This window comes from Gekko japonicus, unplaced genomic scaffold (genome assembly GCF_001447785.1).
Source record: "Gekko japonicus isolate JY-2015 unplaced genomic scaffold, Gekko_japonicus_V1.1 scaffold366, whole genome shotgun sequence".
NCBI classification, from domain to species: domain Eukaryota; kingdom Metazoa; phylum Chordata; class Lepidosauria; order Squamata; family Gekkonidae; genus Gekko; species Gekko japonicus.
In genome coordinates, this window is record NW_015159721.1 from 658,542 (window position 1) to 674,129 (window position 15,588).

General features: G+C 43.2%; 1 protein-coding gene across 1 annotated transcript; it reads left to right on the forward strand.

Annotated features, from left to right (window-relative positions):
* The first annotated feature begins 1,172 nt into the window (after positions 1 to 1,172).
* On the forward strand, positions 1,173 to 11,334 carry RPP40 (ribonuclease P/MRP 40kDa subunit). The gene is made up of 8 exons (XM_015420857.1): positions 1,173 to 1,505; positions 4,451 to 4,595; positions 5,217 to 5,285; positions 5,630 to 5,725; positions 6,251 to 6,376; positions 7,333 to 7,531; positions 7,904 to 8,038; positions 10,664 to 11,334. Exons 1-8 carry the CDS (start codon positions 1,173 to 1,175, stop codon positions 10,857 to 10,859), a joined length of 1,299 nt encoding a protein of 432 aa, XP_015276343.1. The 3' UTR covers positions 10,860 to 11,334.
* Positions 11,335 to 15,588: the final 4,254 nt, after the last annotated feature.

A 15,588-nucleotide genomic window follows, 5' to 3' on the forward strand; every position in this document is an offset into this window, starting at 1 on the left:
ATGTTTTGCACAAAGTGGGAGGCATCCCTTCTGAGAATTAGAATTCATGGAATTAGAATTGTAAGCCGCTCAGAGCCCCTTGGGGGGGTGAGCGGGATAGAAAGTTGAAATAAATAAATAAATAAATAAATAAATTCTGTACTGGTCCTAGAAGCTGAATTAGCTTTAATCAACCCAAAAGTAACTTCTTCATAATCCCTTTGGGTGATGACTTGTTGATCTTGTTGGATGGATATAACCAATGTTCCCTCTAAGCTGTGGAGTCTTGTGAGCAAAAACTCTACTTTGGCCCCTGCCACCCGCAGGGGAAAAGGCGCTTGAAGGCGCGGCTTTTAAAAGCCGCGGCAACGTTGACACGGCGCGGCGGGATCTCACGGATCCCCCGGCCGCGCCGCCGTTTCTCCCCGGTGCGATCAAACGCCGGGGAGAAAACACAGCCCTAACCGGGGGCGGCCGAACTGCGCATGTCGGAGCATGCGCAGTTCGGCTCCGGGCCGGGGTTGAGCCGGCGCAAGGGAGCGCCGGCGATCAGACGCCCAGAGTGCAGCGCGTCTACTCATTGAACCACCGAGGTAGGTGGTGTCAACTTGAGGCGCGTTTTCCCAGAAAGGGCCAGTTTGGGGGCGGAAGCAGAACGCTTCCCAGATGTTGTGGTGTGATCGCGCTGCTTTGATCCGCCCCCAAACTGGCCCGCAACTGGGCCCAAATCGCCGCGTATGAACGGGACCTTTGTGAACTACTGGCATTAAGGTTGTGAGTGAGCGATTTGGCTACTGCATAAATTAGTTCCTGAGCTAGGAGAAAAATCTGTGAGCTGGAGGCTAAAAAACTGTGAGCTAGCTCACACTAACTCAGTTTAGAGGGAACACTGGCTATAACAGTGTTTATTATCAGTTTGTATCAACCTCGAAAACGTTAAAATAGTACCAAGTGAGCCATGACAGTGGCAGCCTTATTTCCCCCCTTTCATTTCCTACTGGAGTTGCTGAAGCCCGGGTTTGCAACCATCTCTGTGCTGCTCCACCTAATGAGATTGGAAAGCAGACTCTCGCTTTTTCTAAACTTTCTGTTGCCTTTTTTTTTTTAACCCACACCTCTAAATCCACTCCACGCCCGGAGTCAGAACTCCACTTTTCTCTTTAAAAACAACAACACATAAAATCCATCACTTCATGTCTGCCAAAATACCGAGGTCGCCAGAACACGAGCGGCAAACCTTCCCGAGCTGCCAGCACGCAGGCTCCAGACTCCCGCCGGCCTCCTCCGTCCCACTCCGCCTCCTTTACGGAGTTGTGACGAAAACGCCTCTCGCTTCCCTCATTGGCCGACTTCAGCTTCCGCAAAACGGCGCCGCGCGGAAAGGGAAAGACGAATCCGGCATGTTCGTTCCTCTGAGGTGGCTCCGCGAGCCGCCCCGTCACCTGCTCGTCTGCGAGAAGAGCCACGTGCGGCACGAGCGCTCCCGCCACGCGGCTCACGTGCGGGACCACGCCTTCAACTGCCGGGTAGGGAGCGCGCGCGCGCCTCGCTTTCCCCTCAGCGGCTGGCCGCGGGGTGCGTGGTGTGTCGCGGAGGAGTCGGTCGAGGGGCCAGTTTATCACCCACTCGGTGCCTTGCCTCACCGGGGCGCTGAGGCGCCCTTTGTTTTAAAAGCACAGTTTCTATAAACGCACAATCAGACAGCAGAGAGCAGATATAAAAACAGGCTTTAGTGCCTGCGGCTCAGAGAGAGGTGCACATGTGACTCTTTGGCTCCTCTTGGGGTTCCCAGTTCTGGGGTGGGAAGTACCTGGGGATTTTGGGGGTGGAGCCTGGGGAGGGAAGGGAGCTCGTTAGGGTACAATGCTACAGAGTCTGCCATCCAAAGCAACCGCTTTCTCCTTGGGAACTGATCTTTTTTGTCTGAAGATCAGTTGTGATAGTGGGAGACCTCCAGGCCCCGCCTGGAGGGTGGCCACACCACTCCCCCACGTTAATTTCACAGTACTCCCTCCCAGGTACATTAGGCTGAATGACTGAGCTGTGTGTTGCACTCAGATTTTAGCCTTGTACTTAACTGCGGTACCATGTTTGCTTGCTTGTTTGTTTTGTTTTGATTTATATCCTGCCCGCAAGCGGGCTCAGGGTGGGTTACCAAAGTCAACTCAGCAAATGTCGTGACTGCAATGTACAGTAGGCTTAAAATAGTTACAACAGAATTAAAACAATCTAATCCAGTGGTGGTGTAGTTCTATCAGTGCTGGACCCTCAGCAACAGTATTCTAGGGTTACCATATGTGGTAGGAGCCCTGTATGGTAAGTCCCCCTCCACCAGTTCAACCCCTGCCAGTGGCAAAGACCCATACAAAAAATGGGCAGGAAGAAACAGCCTTTATTCAGCTGAAAGACCCGTTACATCATTTGCAATCACTTTAAATGCATTTCTAATAATTCAATGATCCTGCCCCTTTTTAATAGTACTGCCCCATCAGCTGCCTTAGATGCCCTTTCTGATGCCCTATCCTGAATTTCACATGCTAATGATTATTTCAGCTTTCTTCATACATTCTGTACTAATCAGCAATATATGTTTTGCTGTGCTTCTTGCCCGTTCCACCTCCCTTGCTTGGCCTTCAGAGGTCCTGTTCATCCCGTTTGTCTACAAAGAAGCAAATCTTGAGTGCATAGCAGTTTTTGTCTATAATGTGAATCCTCTGCCTGTGTGAAACTTCTGCTTGCTATCAGACCATGGGGTTCTCAGCCTCTAGGCTGGGCCCAGAGATTTCCCAAATATTATCCTTCACACATATTTTGAAAAGCAAAAAAGAGGACATGTTTCCCGACTGACTTCTTCAAACAAGCAATCACTAGGACAAACCTCATTTGAAATACCCCTAACTATTTAAGCTGTGACAATTGCTACTAAACTAGGAATATTCTTTTTACCATTTTTAAAAAAGAGCCCAGAAGAGGATGGATAATAAAAAAGAGGACATTTGGTACCCCTAACTATTCAAAACCTTTGAACATTAACAAAAGTCAATGGCATACAGTTGCTTTTTGGGACATACATGGTTTTCAGCTGCTGGTTGTGTCTGTTTTCTTGCAGGCTGCCATGAGGAGCAGTTATGTTGAGATGCAGCCTAAAAAAAGAGAGAGAGAAATATCCTTGGCATAGACAAGTTTGTGTACGTTTGTCTGGGGGGGGGGCTGACATTACAAGACGGCATTGGTTGGTCACTTCTTGTGGTCTCTTTTTCTTGTGCCGCTCCCATCTCCAGTTTTGAAATTTATTTATTTATTTATTGGATTGAGCTGTAACACCAGGAGTGACAAGTGCCTCAGGAAGGAGGCAGCTACAGAAGGAAGGTAGTCAGGGATCACTAGAAGGATTCCCACTCACATTCTGCTTCTATCACTATCCTGCATTATACAGGTCTGAGCTGGACCTTTATTTGATCGAATACAGCTGCTACTGTATCTGACGGAAGCCTTGTGCTGACTTAGCATGCTACCACTTTTGTTGTTTTATTTCTCTGTTTTTAGCATGTCATTGCTGCTGCCTGTCTTATAGGAATCAAAACATTCTTTGCCAGAATGATTTAACAATCCAATGGACACTTTACACGAAAGGAATAAGGGAACAACAAAGACATGTGTATCAACTCTGTGGGCGTACCACACATTCCTTTGTTATGCACACTTTCCTTGTAGAACTGTGAACTTGTTATCACATGCTTTCCCTGTAGAAACAAGCTACAATAATAACATTCAGTTCAAAATAGCTTGCTTTTGATCTGTTCATTTTCCCTGGCTTGATTGTTCCTGTCACACTCTCCCTTTTGATGTTTTTCATCTTGTGATAATCTCTTGTGGCATTTGTTTTATACATAGCACACATTTTCTCAGTCCTTGCATAGCTCAGGAGAGTAAGAGAGTAAGAGAGGTTGTGATGCATGGTTTGTCCCCAGTGTGGCCGGAAGATATGCTTGTCTCTTGTAGCATTTATCAGGAAAGTCCTTGGTTCAGGTTCCCTGTAGTCCTAAACATGATTCACATAATTAGTCAAGCAGAGGAACCCCTGGCTTCTAATGCATGGACAGTTGGAGTGGCCTAGCCGTTATGGTGTGTTGGACTTGCTCACTGAGAAAAGACACTGGATGCTGCATGCAAGTCACTCTTTCTCAGTGTGGTCTTCTACCATGTAGAGTTGCTGTGAGGATAAAATAGGATACATTCCTATATGACACATCTGTTCTCAGGTATCTTGGATACAAAAAGAAAATGGAAATAAAAAAGATGCAAACCGGAGGGCAATATTTGAACTGTTCATGTGTAACCTCTCCTTGAGGATATTATTTCATTTAAAAAAACCACATTCCTGTGTTCTGTCTGTTACTTTGTGGTCCAGTTATGCTGTATTGTCAGTGAGCAGAATGTCTGATTTGTGTCCTAAATGTTCTCTGAACAGGTGACCTTTTTGATCCCTGACTGTGGAATAGTTCCAGAAGCATTACAAAGTGCAGTTACAAGTCTAGGGGAGTACTACTTGGTGAAGAACTTACCTCTGCATGAGTTAGTTACAGAGGAATTTATTAACACATTTGTGAAGAAAGGTAAGCCAGAACTGAAACTGATAAGCAAGTATAAGAGAAACTGCAGTAAAAAACAGTGTTGGGTTTTTTAAGTACATATGCTGCTAGAGAGAAACAAAAAAAGTATTATCCTTACTGAGTTGCTAGCACTTAATACTGGGTTTATTTATATGTATTTATTTTATATAGCCTTCGGGGTAGGGCGGGATACAAATCTAAAGATAAATAAAATAAAAAATAAATGTTTTATTTATAACATTTTTATGCCACCTTTTCACCCAGTTCAAAATTCCAGTTCAGAACAATACAACTTCTGCGCTGAGAAAGGATTTAATCTTTTTGCAGCATTAGGTGTTCCTAAGCCCTTACTGTAGATATGATTGCAAACTTAATGAGATAAATATATTGTCCCACAATCTCATACAAAGCGATGTGCAGAAATTAAGCAACTGCTATCAGTTTTTCCATACTTGGAGTCCAGTATTTTATACCATGTAAAATTCTCAAGGTTTTAGATAGCGTTGATTCGTTGTCTTCTTGCATCAAAAGCCTTGGCAGTGTGTCTTTGAAGCTCAGGCTTTTCTGTAGGAGATGTAGCATTAAAAGGTGTATGAACCTTTGTTGCTTGTATTTGTGTTTTAGGATCATGTTACGCTCTTACATATCATACAAGAATCGATCAAGACAATACTGCTGCTTTGCTGCCCACAGGTATGGAATCATGTTCCGGCCGCATACGTTAATCCTTTCACATTTTTATAGTTTTAAGCATCACTGAATTCAGTGGCACCATGTAAAGCTGTGTGTAAAGCTAATATATTCACATGAGCAGTGATCATTAGAAAAATTAACTGAATTGATTGAAACTGAATTCTAAGTTACATGTGTTTAACATGCTGGATGTCACTCCTTATCTTTGTGCTGGACAGCTGCTAAAGAAATGGATGGGATTTTCTCATATGTGTTTACTAAATTAACATTTTATTACATATTTTAATCAATGGGATCCTTGGTGTCTGGAAATATAATTTATTTAAAATAATTTTTGCTCATAGGGAAACTAATTTTATCAGTGGACAAAGACACTTATGAAGAACTTGGTTTGCAAGGCCATCCATCTCGGTATTCTGGTAAAAAACGAATGAGATATAGTAAGTATTCTTCTGAATGGTGTATGTACCATATAGGATTAAATCTTTCTAGGTGCTTGAATTTCTTGTAAGTGCTCACTTGAAAATAGCTCAGTTGACTGTCTAGTTCAGCTGCGTTTCCTGGGGATGGAGCTTCTGGGATATGAAATTAGAGTTGGATTCAGGTTAACATGAATCACTCTGTAAACCTGTTGTGAAGGTGAAGATGTTCACCATGATCCGCAAAAGAGTTCTGTGCACAGAAGCCATTCCCTCTGTGTGTAACTGATGTCTTGTGGATGCATGTGAGCCCCGACATGTGCATCACAAATACAATGCTCTTCTGTTGAACTCTCTAGATGTGTCTTTTGATGCAGATTAAGATATCCATCCCATGTCTCTGGTACATGCGCACTGATATTTTATCACAGTTTCTATTGCTAATAAAGTGTCTTAATTTTTTGTTCAATTTTTTCTAGCTATCTGTATAACTAAGATCTATTAATACTATGCTTATTTTAAAATTTCCTTTATTCATATTAATAGTTATTACTGTTGACTTGACGGAACCAACTTTTGGTCCCGATAGTAAGAAAAATAAGAGAGTGATCTGGGCCCTGAAGGAGAAAAAGCCTCTAGAGTTTGACTTCCTGCTGGCTTGGCACCACACAGGTAAATAACAGGCTGCATGTGAAACAAAACTGTGGAATACATTAAAATTAGATATTAGACATATGGCTGCACATCTGTGCATTTAAGCTGCTTGTAAATTTTACATAGGAAGGGTGATCTGTAGTTCAGAGAAACCTCTCATTTGGCAGAACTCCAGAACTCACTGTGGGCAATGTGCCTCTCTCCAGACTTAGTTTTAAGTGATTGATTGGCTGGTTGCTTGCTTGTGTGTTTAGTTTAAGAACGAAAACTAATTTGTTGGTAATGGTGGTACATATTAGCAGCTGAAAGTCTTAAATAGACATGAGATAATGGAATATGGGTAGCATTTATTTTTTAAAAAATTAAAAGGAGGCACATGTGGATTTTTCAAAATGTATAAGAGACTATCAGTTCATTTACAACAATGTATACATCTTGCAAATCGTGACATTAGTGTTGTTATGAGCTTTAAAAAGAATGTGGCTGAAGCAAGAAGGACATTTGAATTCTGAGTTTATGTAGTTGCTATTCTGCAGTATTTTTTTCTCCAACAGAGCCCTTTAATTTTCCTTTCCCGTGATGAGCATTCAGTAAACAGATTCCTTGCCAATGTTATCTAACTGCCAAATTTAAATGTATTTTTTTCAGCTTAAACTTCTAATAATGAAGTTGATTACATAAATTTTGGCCATGTGGTTCAATGAGGTCACTCAGTAGTTTAACCAGGCCTGAAAGTGTACTTTGTTTCCTCAAAGCAAAGCTGGGAGGAGGAGGAGGTTGAAAGTCACAGGAATTTGGCATGACATAGAGAAACAGCGTGCAGGAAGATTTCATTTCAGCACAGTATTTCGCTACATTCATCCTGCTACTTCACAGACAAGAGATGGAGTAGTTTGAAACAAAATCCTTTTGTGAAGTGTTTTGTTTTGTTTTTTGGTTAAAATCTGGGATGTATTTTATTTTTTGCTTTTAAGGGTCAGAAGAATCAACATTGATGTCATACTTTTCCAAATACCAAATACAGGCCTTGCAGCCAACAGTAACATTCAGCACATTAAGAAATGTGCAGTGTCCAGTGCTGGAGAATAATAAACTGAAAGGGGAACCAGAAGTAGCATGCAGTGCTCAGGAATTCTTTGAATGGCTAGGTGCCATTGTCAGCTGTGTTGGCTTGTAAGTATATAGATTCTGTGTTAACACTTTTAGTACATTTTTTTTCTTGTTCTTTATACACTTTGTTGGTGGAGTTTAGGTGATGACTTTCACATCTAAATTGCTCTTAGAAGTAAGGAAATTATTCAGAGCATCACTGTGTTGTGCAGATTCCACAGGGCAAAATCCACAGGTCCCAGCGACTGCAGTGGTGCTTGCACAGGGGAATTGCCCTGTGGATTGTGCTCAGTGAAAGGGAAAAAATGCTTAGCACTTTACTGTTTTAACTGCCTCATCCACAGATTTTAAAGCAGTAATTGTTATTTAGCGAATAGCATTTTGCAGTGCCAGAGTCCTGCAGATTCTCTTATTTTGTCTATCCTCTATTTGCAGAGACAACTCATCCTCTAGCTTCTTATCAACCTATTCATGCCCTCAGCCAAGCACCTTTGTTGACCAAGTTTTGTTGTGTACGATAACTGGCTTTATCCTTCCAGAGAAGATAATGCATTTATTGGAACAAATATGGTAAGCAGTGTGTTGTACAAACTGAACAATGTATAACAGCAGCTAGAAGTATGCCTTAGAAATCTCAAGTTCTGAATGAAGTATGCTTTTGTGTGCTAAACCTTGTTTGCACTATTTATTTTGACGTAATTTTGGAGGAAAAAGTTTTGAGTCCAGTGGCACGGCTGCCCACCTGGATCTATAATTTTAGCAGGTTTTATATGCTTTCCTACTTGTAACTTCTTGCATGCTAGTAATTTTTCTTCACTAAATTAAGCTTGCTGTAAAGTGTGACTTACCAGGCACTGCTGTCAAAGCCCTGGTATTATATTAAGTAAATAGATTTCTGGTACTAGCTGCAATTCAATGCCCATAATCTCTGTGATTAACTGCTTAATACCCTTCCAAAATGTATAGATCTTTTCACACCGCCACCACATATGGAAAAAGGTACCCACATTATTTTTACATCTCCAACAGTTTCCTGACACCTCTTTATAGCATTTAGCCACTTTATCTGGTGACCAGTGCCACCTATAGAACATTTTTAAAATATTTTCTTTATAAGATGTTGATCTTAAAAGTTTGACAGCTGTCCATATTTTTGACCAGACATCTATCTATATCCAGACTATGTTCTATATCCTGCATCCATGTTATCATTGATGGCTTGATTATTTCCTCCTGCGTGACATCATAGAACAAAATTTTATATAACTTTTGAATCAATTTATCAGGTCGACAGCCAAATTTTATCAAGATCTGTTTTCCCATTATAAAACTTCGTTATTTTATCTTTGGCGAACCTAGACTGTAATTGCACATTCTCCCACCATGTAAGTTCTATATTCATTTCTCATAGAGTCTCAAAGTGGTTTTAAATCATTAGTCTTGTTTAATAAAGTTTCATAAGTAGCTTTTTTATTTTCCAACATAAAAGTAGGCTTTGTGAAGGCCTCAAGAGGTGAGGTGGTGGAAAGAAAACTATTGAGGTAGAAAACTATTGAGGTAGACTCAGCATGGGTTCTCTAAGGGAAGATCTTATCTCACTAACCAGTTAGTGTTCTTTGAGGGGGTGAACAAACATGTGGACAAGAGGGACCCAATAGATATTGTTTACCTTGACTTCTAGAAAGCTTTCGATAAAGTTCCTCATCAAAGGCTCCTAAGTAAGCTCAAAAATCATGGGATAAAAGAACAAGTCCTTTTGTGGATCAAAAACTGGCTAATTAATAGGAAACAGCGTGAGTATAAATGGGAAATTTTCTCAGTGGAAGGTGGTAAACAATGGGGTACCACAAGGAATCAGTACTCGGTCCGATGCTTTTTAACTTTTTCATCAATGATTTGGAGTTGGGAGTAAGCAGTGAAGTGGCTAGATTTGTGGATAATACGAAGTTGTTCAGGGTAGTGAAAACCAGGGAGGATTGTGAGGCACTCCAAAGGGATCTGTCGAGGATGGGCAAGTGGGCATCAATGTGGCAAATGGGGTTCAATGTGGCCAAGTGCAAGGTGATGCACATCGGAGCCAAAAATCCTAACTATAAATACACGTTGATGGGGTCTGAACTGGCAGAGACTGACCAAGAGAGAGATCTTGGAGTCGTAGTAGATCACTCACTGAATATGTCGAGCCAGTGTGTGACTGCAATAATAAAGGCCAATGCTATGCTGGGGATTATTAGGAAGGGCATTGAAAACAGATCAGCCAATATCATAATAAAGGTAAAGGTTCCCTTGCTCGAAAGCCAGTCGAGTCCGACTCTAGGGTTGCAGTGCACATCCCCGTTTCAAAGCCAAAGAGCCAGTGCTGTCCGAAGACATTTCCGTGGTCATGTGGCCGGCATGACTAAAGACCAAGGCGCACGGAACGCTCTTATGGATAATGCCCCTATATAAATCAATGGTGCGACCTCTTTTGGAATACTGTGTACAGTTTTGGTCACCACACCTTTAAAAGGATATTATAGCATTGGGGAAAGTGCAGAAAAGGGCAACTAGAATGATAAAAGGGTTGGAACACTTTCCCTATGAAGAAAGATTATAAGATTATGCATGGGATAGAGCAGGTAGAGAAAGAGGTACTTTTCTCCCTTTCTCACAATACAAGAACTTGTGGGCACTCCATGAAATTGCTGAGCGGTCGGGTTAGAACGGATAAAAGGAAGTACTTCTTCACCCAAAGAGTGATTAACACATGGAATTATTAGCGGCTACAAGCATGGACTGCTTCAAGAGGGAATTAGATAAATATATGGAGCAGAAGTCCATCAGTGGCTATTGGCCACAAGGTATGGATAGGGACTCTGGGGCAGGTGATGCTCTGTATTCTTGGTGCTTGGGGGGGTCAACAGTGGGAGGGCTTCTAGTGTCCTGGCCCCACTGCTGGACCTCCTGATGGCACCTGGTATTTTTGGCCACTTTGTGACAGAGTGTTGGACTGGATGGGCCATTAGCCTGATCCAACATTGGCTTCTCTTACGTTCTTATGCTCTTATTTCAGAGCCAGCCATGGCTGGGAGGGTGGGGTATAAATGTAATAAATAAATATGCATAGGATTTAAGCTGCTAGTTAAGTAGTAGCATTTTAACTTATGTTACGAGTCTTTGTTTAATGACAAGGTGCTGCTTTGACTCTCTTGGCAGCTGCTATTTCGAAGAACCAAAGTTGGCTGAATGGATATCTCTGGTAGTTCATGGCTTTGCTGACAGCCCTGTTTCGTGGAGAGAAAGCGAACATGGTTTCCTGAGAGGTGGAGAGAATTTATATAACTTTGTCATTTTTCGGAGCCTGGACTACTGGCTCCAAATGGCAGTTGGAGCTCATGATGACTGTCCTTAAGTAATATATACATACAAGGACAATTAATTACTGTTTCTAAAAGGTGGATGACATTATCTATCCAAATTTAATTGAAGGGAAATAATGTGGAGTTTCATCATTTAAGCACATGTTTATTTCAGAACAGTTATTACTTCTGTTTGTTTTTTAAATGGTTAAAATTTAAGTGTTCTGTTCCTGTCCTTCAAAGTTCTGAAGTACAGACAATACAAAACCTGGGAATTTGGGAAGTGACTGCTGCAATCCCAACATTTATAAACCAAGCCAAAAAAGCTACTGAAAGAACTCATGACAAAATGCCCACTTATCCCACTTCGCAGTCAATTGGCAATCAATAGGGGACAGTGGAAAGAGTTTAAAACTGAAAGCAGACTTGTCCTATTTCTGGGATACACATTTGTTCAAAAATGCTGTTTCTAATAATGTGTTTTTAGTTGTTACCTGCATTATCGATGTGAAAAATTACATGTTTGGGGAGGGGTTATTGTGAAGATAATTTGATCTGTAAATAAAAACACTTTGTATAATATTGGCTATTATTTTTTTGTTAGAAATTGAATTTTTTCTCTCTTAAGCATGGGACAACATTGTCTTTTCCTTCCGCAAAAGGTAAATATGTTTTGCAGTGGGTAAGAAGAAACTTCAGAAACAAAAGAAAACCTAAACTCTGGAACACCCTTATCCTTGGCAGCTTAGACATAACTACTGACTACCATGTGCACAGCTCATAGGCCCTGGGATTGATTGTACATCTTCTATAACTGGTAAAGGGACAACACATGCATTCCAACTGTCAAAAGGACCCATCTTGAGCTATCTTTGTAGCACAAGGAGCTATCTTTATTGGGCGGGGGAAGGATTCTATACGCTTAAAAGGATATAGGAAATTGGAAGAAATTTAAAATGGTGTATCGTAAAGGAAGGATGGGTTTATGATATAACAAGCCTACCAGTCAATCAGTTCATAGGCACAATTCTATGATTCCCAGTGGTCCTAATGAAAGGGCCACCCCCAAACTAAATTGCCCACAACTGTTAACACTTATTGGAGTAAGAATTCCACTTTACCAGCAGTTGGGGTTGGCAGTTCACTGGTGTTCAGACAGCAGTTCTTACAACAGAAATATCTGCTGGGGCACAATCTGCCACTCTTCTGTGTGCCTCTCTGTAAAGACCTTTATAGTACGCTCTTCTTGTAAGAAAAGACTTGTGCACTTTCTAAGACGGTTAGATTATGAGTTGGAGGCAGCACCTAACTGCTAGAATACCTGCAGAGTAGCCAACATTTGGGTTGCTCTTGGCACAGTCTATTCACATGCTAATCCATCTTCACCTTTTGTAAACTAGAGTTGTAGCCCAGTGTGATGTGACGGGTGTGAGAGTAAACGGTGGGCTTGTTGACCTTCAGCAGTGGCTACAGATCAGAATCTGGTGACTTTCTTGACATTCCACATACTTAGACTAATGAATTAGTTAATTGATAGAGAATGTAATGTTGGATATATATAATATATATATATCATCCTTTGCTAAGCCAAAACTTGAGTAATTTCTTATCTACTTCTTGCATTCAGCGAGAGTAAAGCTGATCTTGATTGAGCTCATAAAGCAGGCCGTCCTTCTTTGCTGAAAAAAATAACCTTTAACCTCTGTCTGAATGCACGGAGCCATGCTTGGCTTTGATAGAGCCCTAGCCCCATTCTAATCTTAAAGTTACCATAGCTACACATCTTGGAGTCCCTGTAATACATCAGGAAAAAATGGCAGAGGCTGATCTAAATTTCCATTGACTCAAAGGATCCATATTGAGGTTCCATATAGGAGATGCAGAATAATTTTCATATTAAATACATGCAATGGGTTCAATGGGAATGTGGAGCTCCAGTGTGCAAGATCACAGCCTAAACATTTATAGGTCAGGGACTGTGATTCCCAAATCACTTAGATGTCAGGTTCACTGCAGGGTGTGTGTGTGTGTGTGTGAAAATTTGAGCTCTGAAGCCTTTGCTATTTCCACTGTTGCTATTACAAAGAGTGCTGTTTCAGTTTACTACGAACATACATCTATTTCACACCATAGCACAAGACCATGCACAGATTCAATGAAATCAGTGGTGCTGCTCCAAATTCCTTTATATTAAAACTAGCCTGATACCCGTGCTTCGCTACGGTATTTAAGTTCCATAAATCCAGTTATAATGCTGATGATGTGAAGTCTGAAATGTAACATTTGTAGGAATTCTAATGGAGAAGATTGTAGTGAAAAAAATGAAGACATACATACATTTTTTTCTCTACTGAAGGACCTCTCTGTAGACCACATTGGTGGTTCTGCTCTCGAAGTGCTAGGATCACCAGCCTGCTTGGTGAGCTCACTCTAGAGCAGGCCACATAGAACTGTCCATTTAAGAAGCAGTCGTCTGTTATGTCAACTCCTGCCACTTTCCACGAAAGTGATGGCCTTTCTACTTGTGTTCCTGGATTGTTTTGCTCATATGGAGACTGTGTTGTTCTGAGCACCTCAGGGTGATCTTGCTGGTACTTGGCCTGCACAGCTCTGTGCCTCGCAGGAGTACTATGTTCAAATGTCTTTGCTGCATTCCTAAGCTGCCTCCTCCTTGTAGCGTTGGTGTATCTGGCTCGATGTTTGCCAGGAGCTTTCTTGGGGGCAGTAAGAAGTGAGAGGTTGAGGGGGAGTTGATGTGAGGTGATGTGGTGAACATTTCTTCAGGTTCATGAGGGAGGCATGCATCAAAATGACTCCTAGACAGGCCCTTTACTATCTCCCCATGAACATTAATTAACTGGCTTTTTTGAAAATGTCTATTCAGGAGTCTTGAATCGCTGATTTCTGTAACTGTCCTCAACTGTCTGCAGTCTCTTCTGTGTTTAGATCCGCAGCTGAGCAATCAGAGGGAGGTGGGTGCAAACAGGCAGGTTTTACCTCAGAACTCTGAACTACACAGTTGACCAATGGGGGGGGGGAGGCAGCAGCCTGCCAGGCACATGGAAAACAATTGGGGGAACACATTTTGCCCCTTTTTTACCCCCTTATGGATCGTGTTTCTCAGAAATCTCTGTGGGGGGCTTGACATCATGGTAGGAATGCACTCCCTTTATTTTGGGTTTCTTGGTGCAGGGGTTTGGCCTGAGCATTGGATTGGAGGGGAGGGCATACCCCCCTCTTTTTTTTACAAAACTACCTCTCATTTATGTTACATTTAAGAAGTGGGACATAACTACGTATTCACAACACCATCCGAGCAATCAGATATTAAGCAAGTTCATATGAACCAATTTTCTAGAACCCACATTGTGAGAAGTTAAATAACCTAATAAAACAGTTTTCTACCAATTTGGGGTATATTTCCATTGTGGGTGGGAGTGTAGCTAAGCTGGGCCAGCAGCACCGCTAAAGTGATCCTGCTGGGGCAGCATCCCTGATAGATTAAAATACCCTATCCCTGCTCCTACACCTGACAGACACTGGCCTGTCTGGTGTTGGGGAGGATTGTATTTAAAGGCATCGGGGAGGCTAGGACAGTGGCAGGGCTAAAGCAATCCTGCTGAGCAAACCTTCCCGGCGGCTGTAAGCATTCCACCTCCTCTCCTACACCTGACAGGCAGCTTCCTGTCCGGTGTAGGAGGGGGAGGGGGAGGAGTATTAGAAGCCACTGTGGAGGTGGGGCTGGCAGAATCACTAAGGCGTTACTGCTGGGGCCGGCAGGGTGGCTTTAAGCACCCTGCAACCGCTGCTGCACCTGACAGACAAGCCGCCTGTCAGGTGTAGGAGTTGGGGGGAGTGTGTTAGAAGCCATCGGAGAGGCTGAGCCAGCAGCATTGCTGAACCTCACAGGTGGCCATTCCTGATTTCCTCAACTCATTAGCTTTCTGCAGTCTCCTGTAACTTTCTTTTAACCTCAGATCACTGAGCTCTGCAGCTGACCAATCAGAGAGTGGGGGGTGCGAGGAGGCAGCAGCCTGGCAGCCACACAGGAATCAATGGGGGGAGCACATTTTACCCCTTTTGACTGCCTTAGAGGTCAAATTTCTAAAAATCCTTCCTTAGTGAGCATGTATGTCATGATAGAAGTGCTCTCCCCGAATTTCGTGTTTCTATGTCCAGGGGTTTGCCCTGGGCATTGATTTTATGGTGAGGGGCAGAGGTCATTTCGGGGGGGTCGCGGGGGATCGCAGTTCCCCCGGGTGAGGTATGGGGGGCGGGGCACATGACGAAGCCCCGCCCCCTGCTTCCGGCCGCACCACTTCCGGCCCTCATTCAGCCAGGAGGAGGCAGGAGAAGAGGGAGGGTAAGTTGCTTCCTCCCTGCCTCTCCCCACCCCTGCCTGCCTGGGGCCAGGGAGGGCCTTCGCGGGGCTCCCTTGCCCCCCCGCCGGCCTTGCAGGTCCACCGCCGGGCCCCTCATGGGGCTCGGCAGTGGAGCTGCAAGGCCGGCACCTGGGGCCAGGGAGGGCCTTCGCGGGGCTTCCTTGCACTCCCGCCGGCCTTGCAGGTCCACCGCCGGGCCCCTCATGGACCGTTGGGGGCGGGGTGTGTGGCCTTATGACACACTTCCGGTGATGTCAGGGGGTGTGGCCTTATGGCACACTTCCGGTGATGTCGGGGTGTGTGGCATATGCTAATGAGTTATGCTAATGAGTTCCCCTAGCTCTTTTTCTATGAAACGACCCCTGGTGAGGGGACTTCTTCTATGTGTCCCTTATATATA

Coding starts and splice junctions, on each gene's coding strand:
- RPP40 (XM_015420857.1), top strand. CDS start 1,173: ATGTCTGCCAAAATACCGAGGTCGCCAGAACACGAGCGGCAAACCTTC. Junction 4,596..5,216: donor TAACACATTTGTGAAGAAAG/GTAAGCCAGAAC, acceptor TTTGTGTTTTAG/GATCATGTTACGCTCTTACA. Junction 6,377..7,332: donor GCTGGCTTGGCACCACACAG/GTAAATAACAGG, acceptor TTTGCTTTTAAG/GGTCAGAAGAATCAACATTG.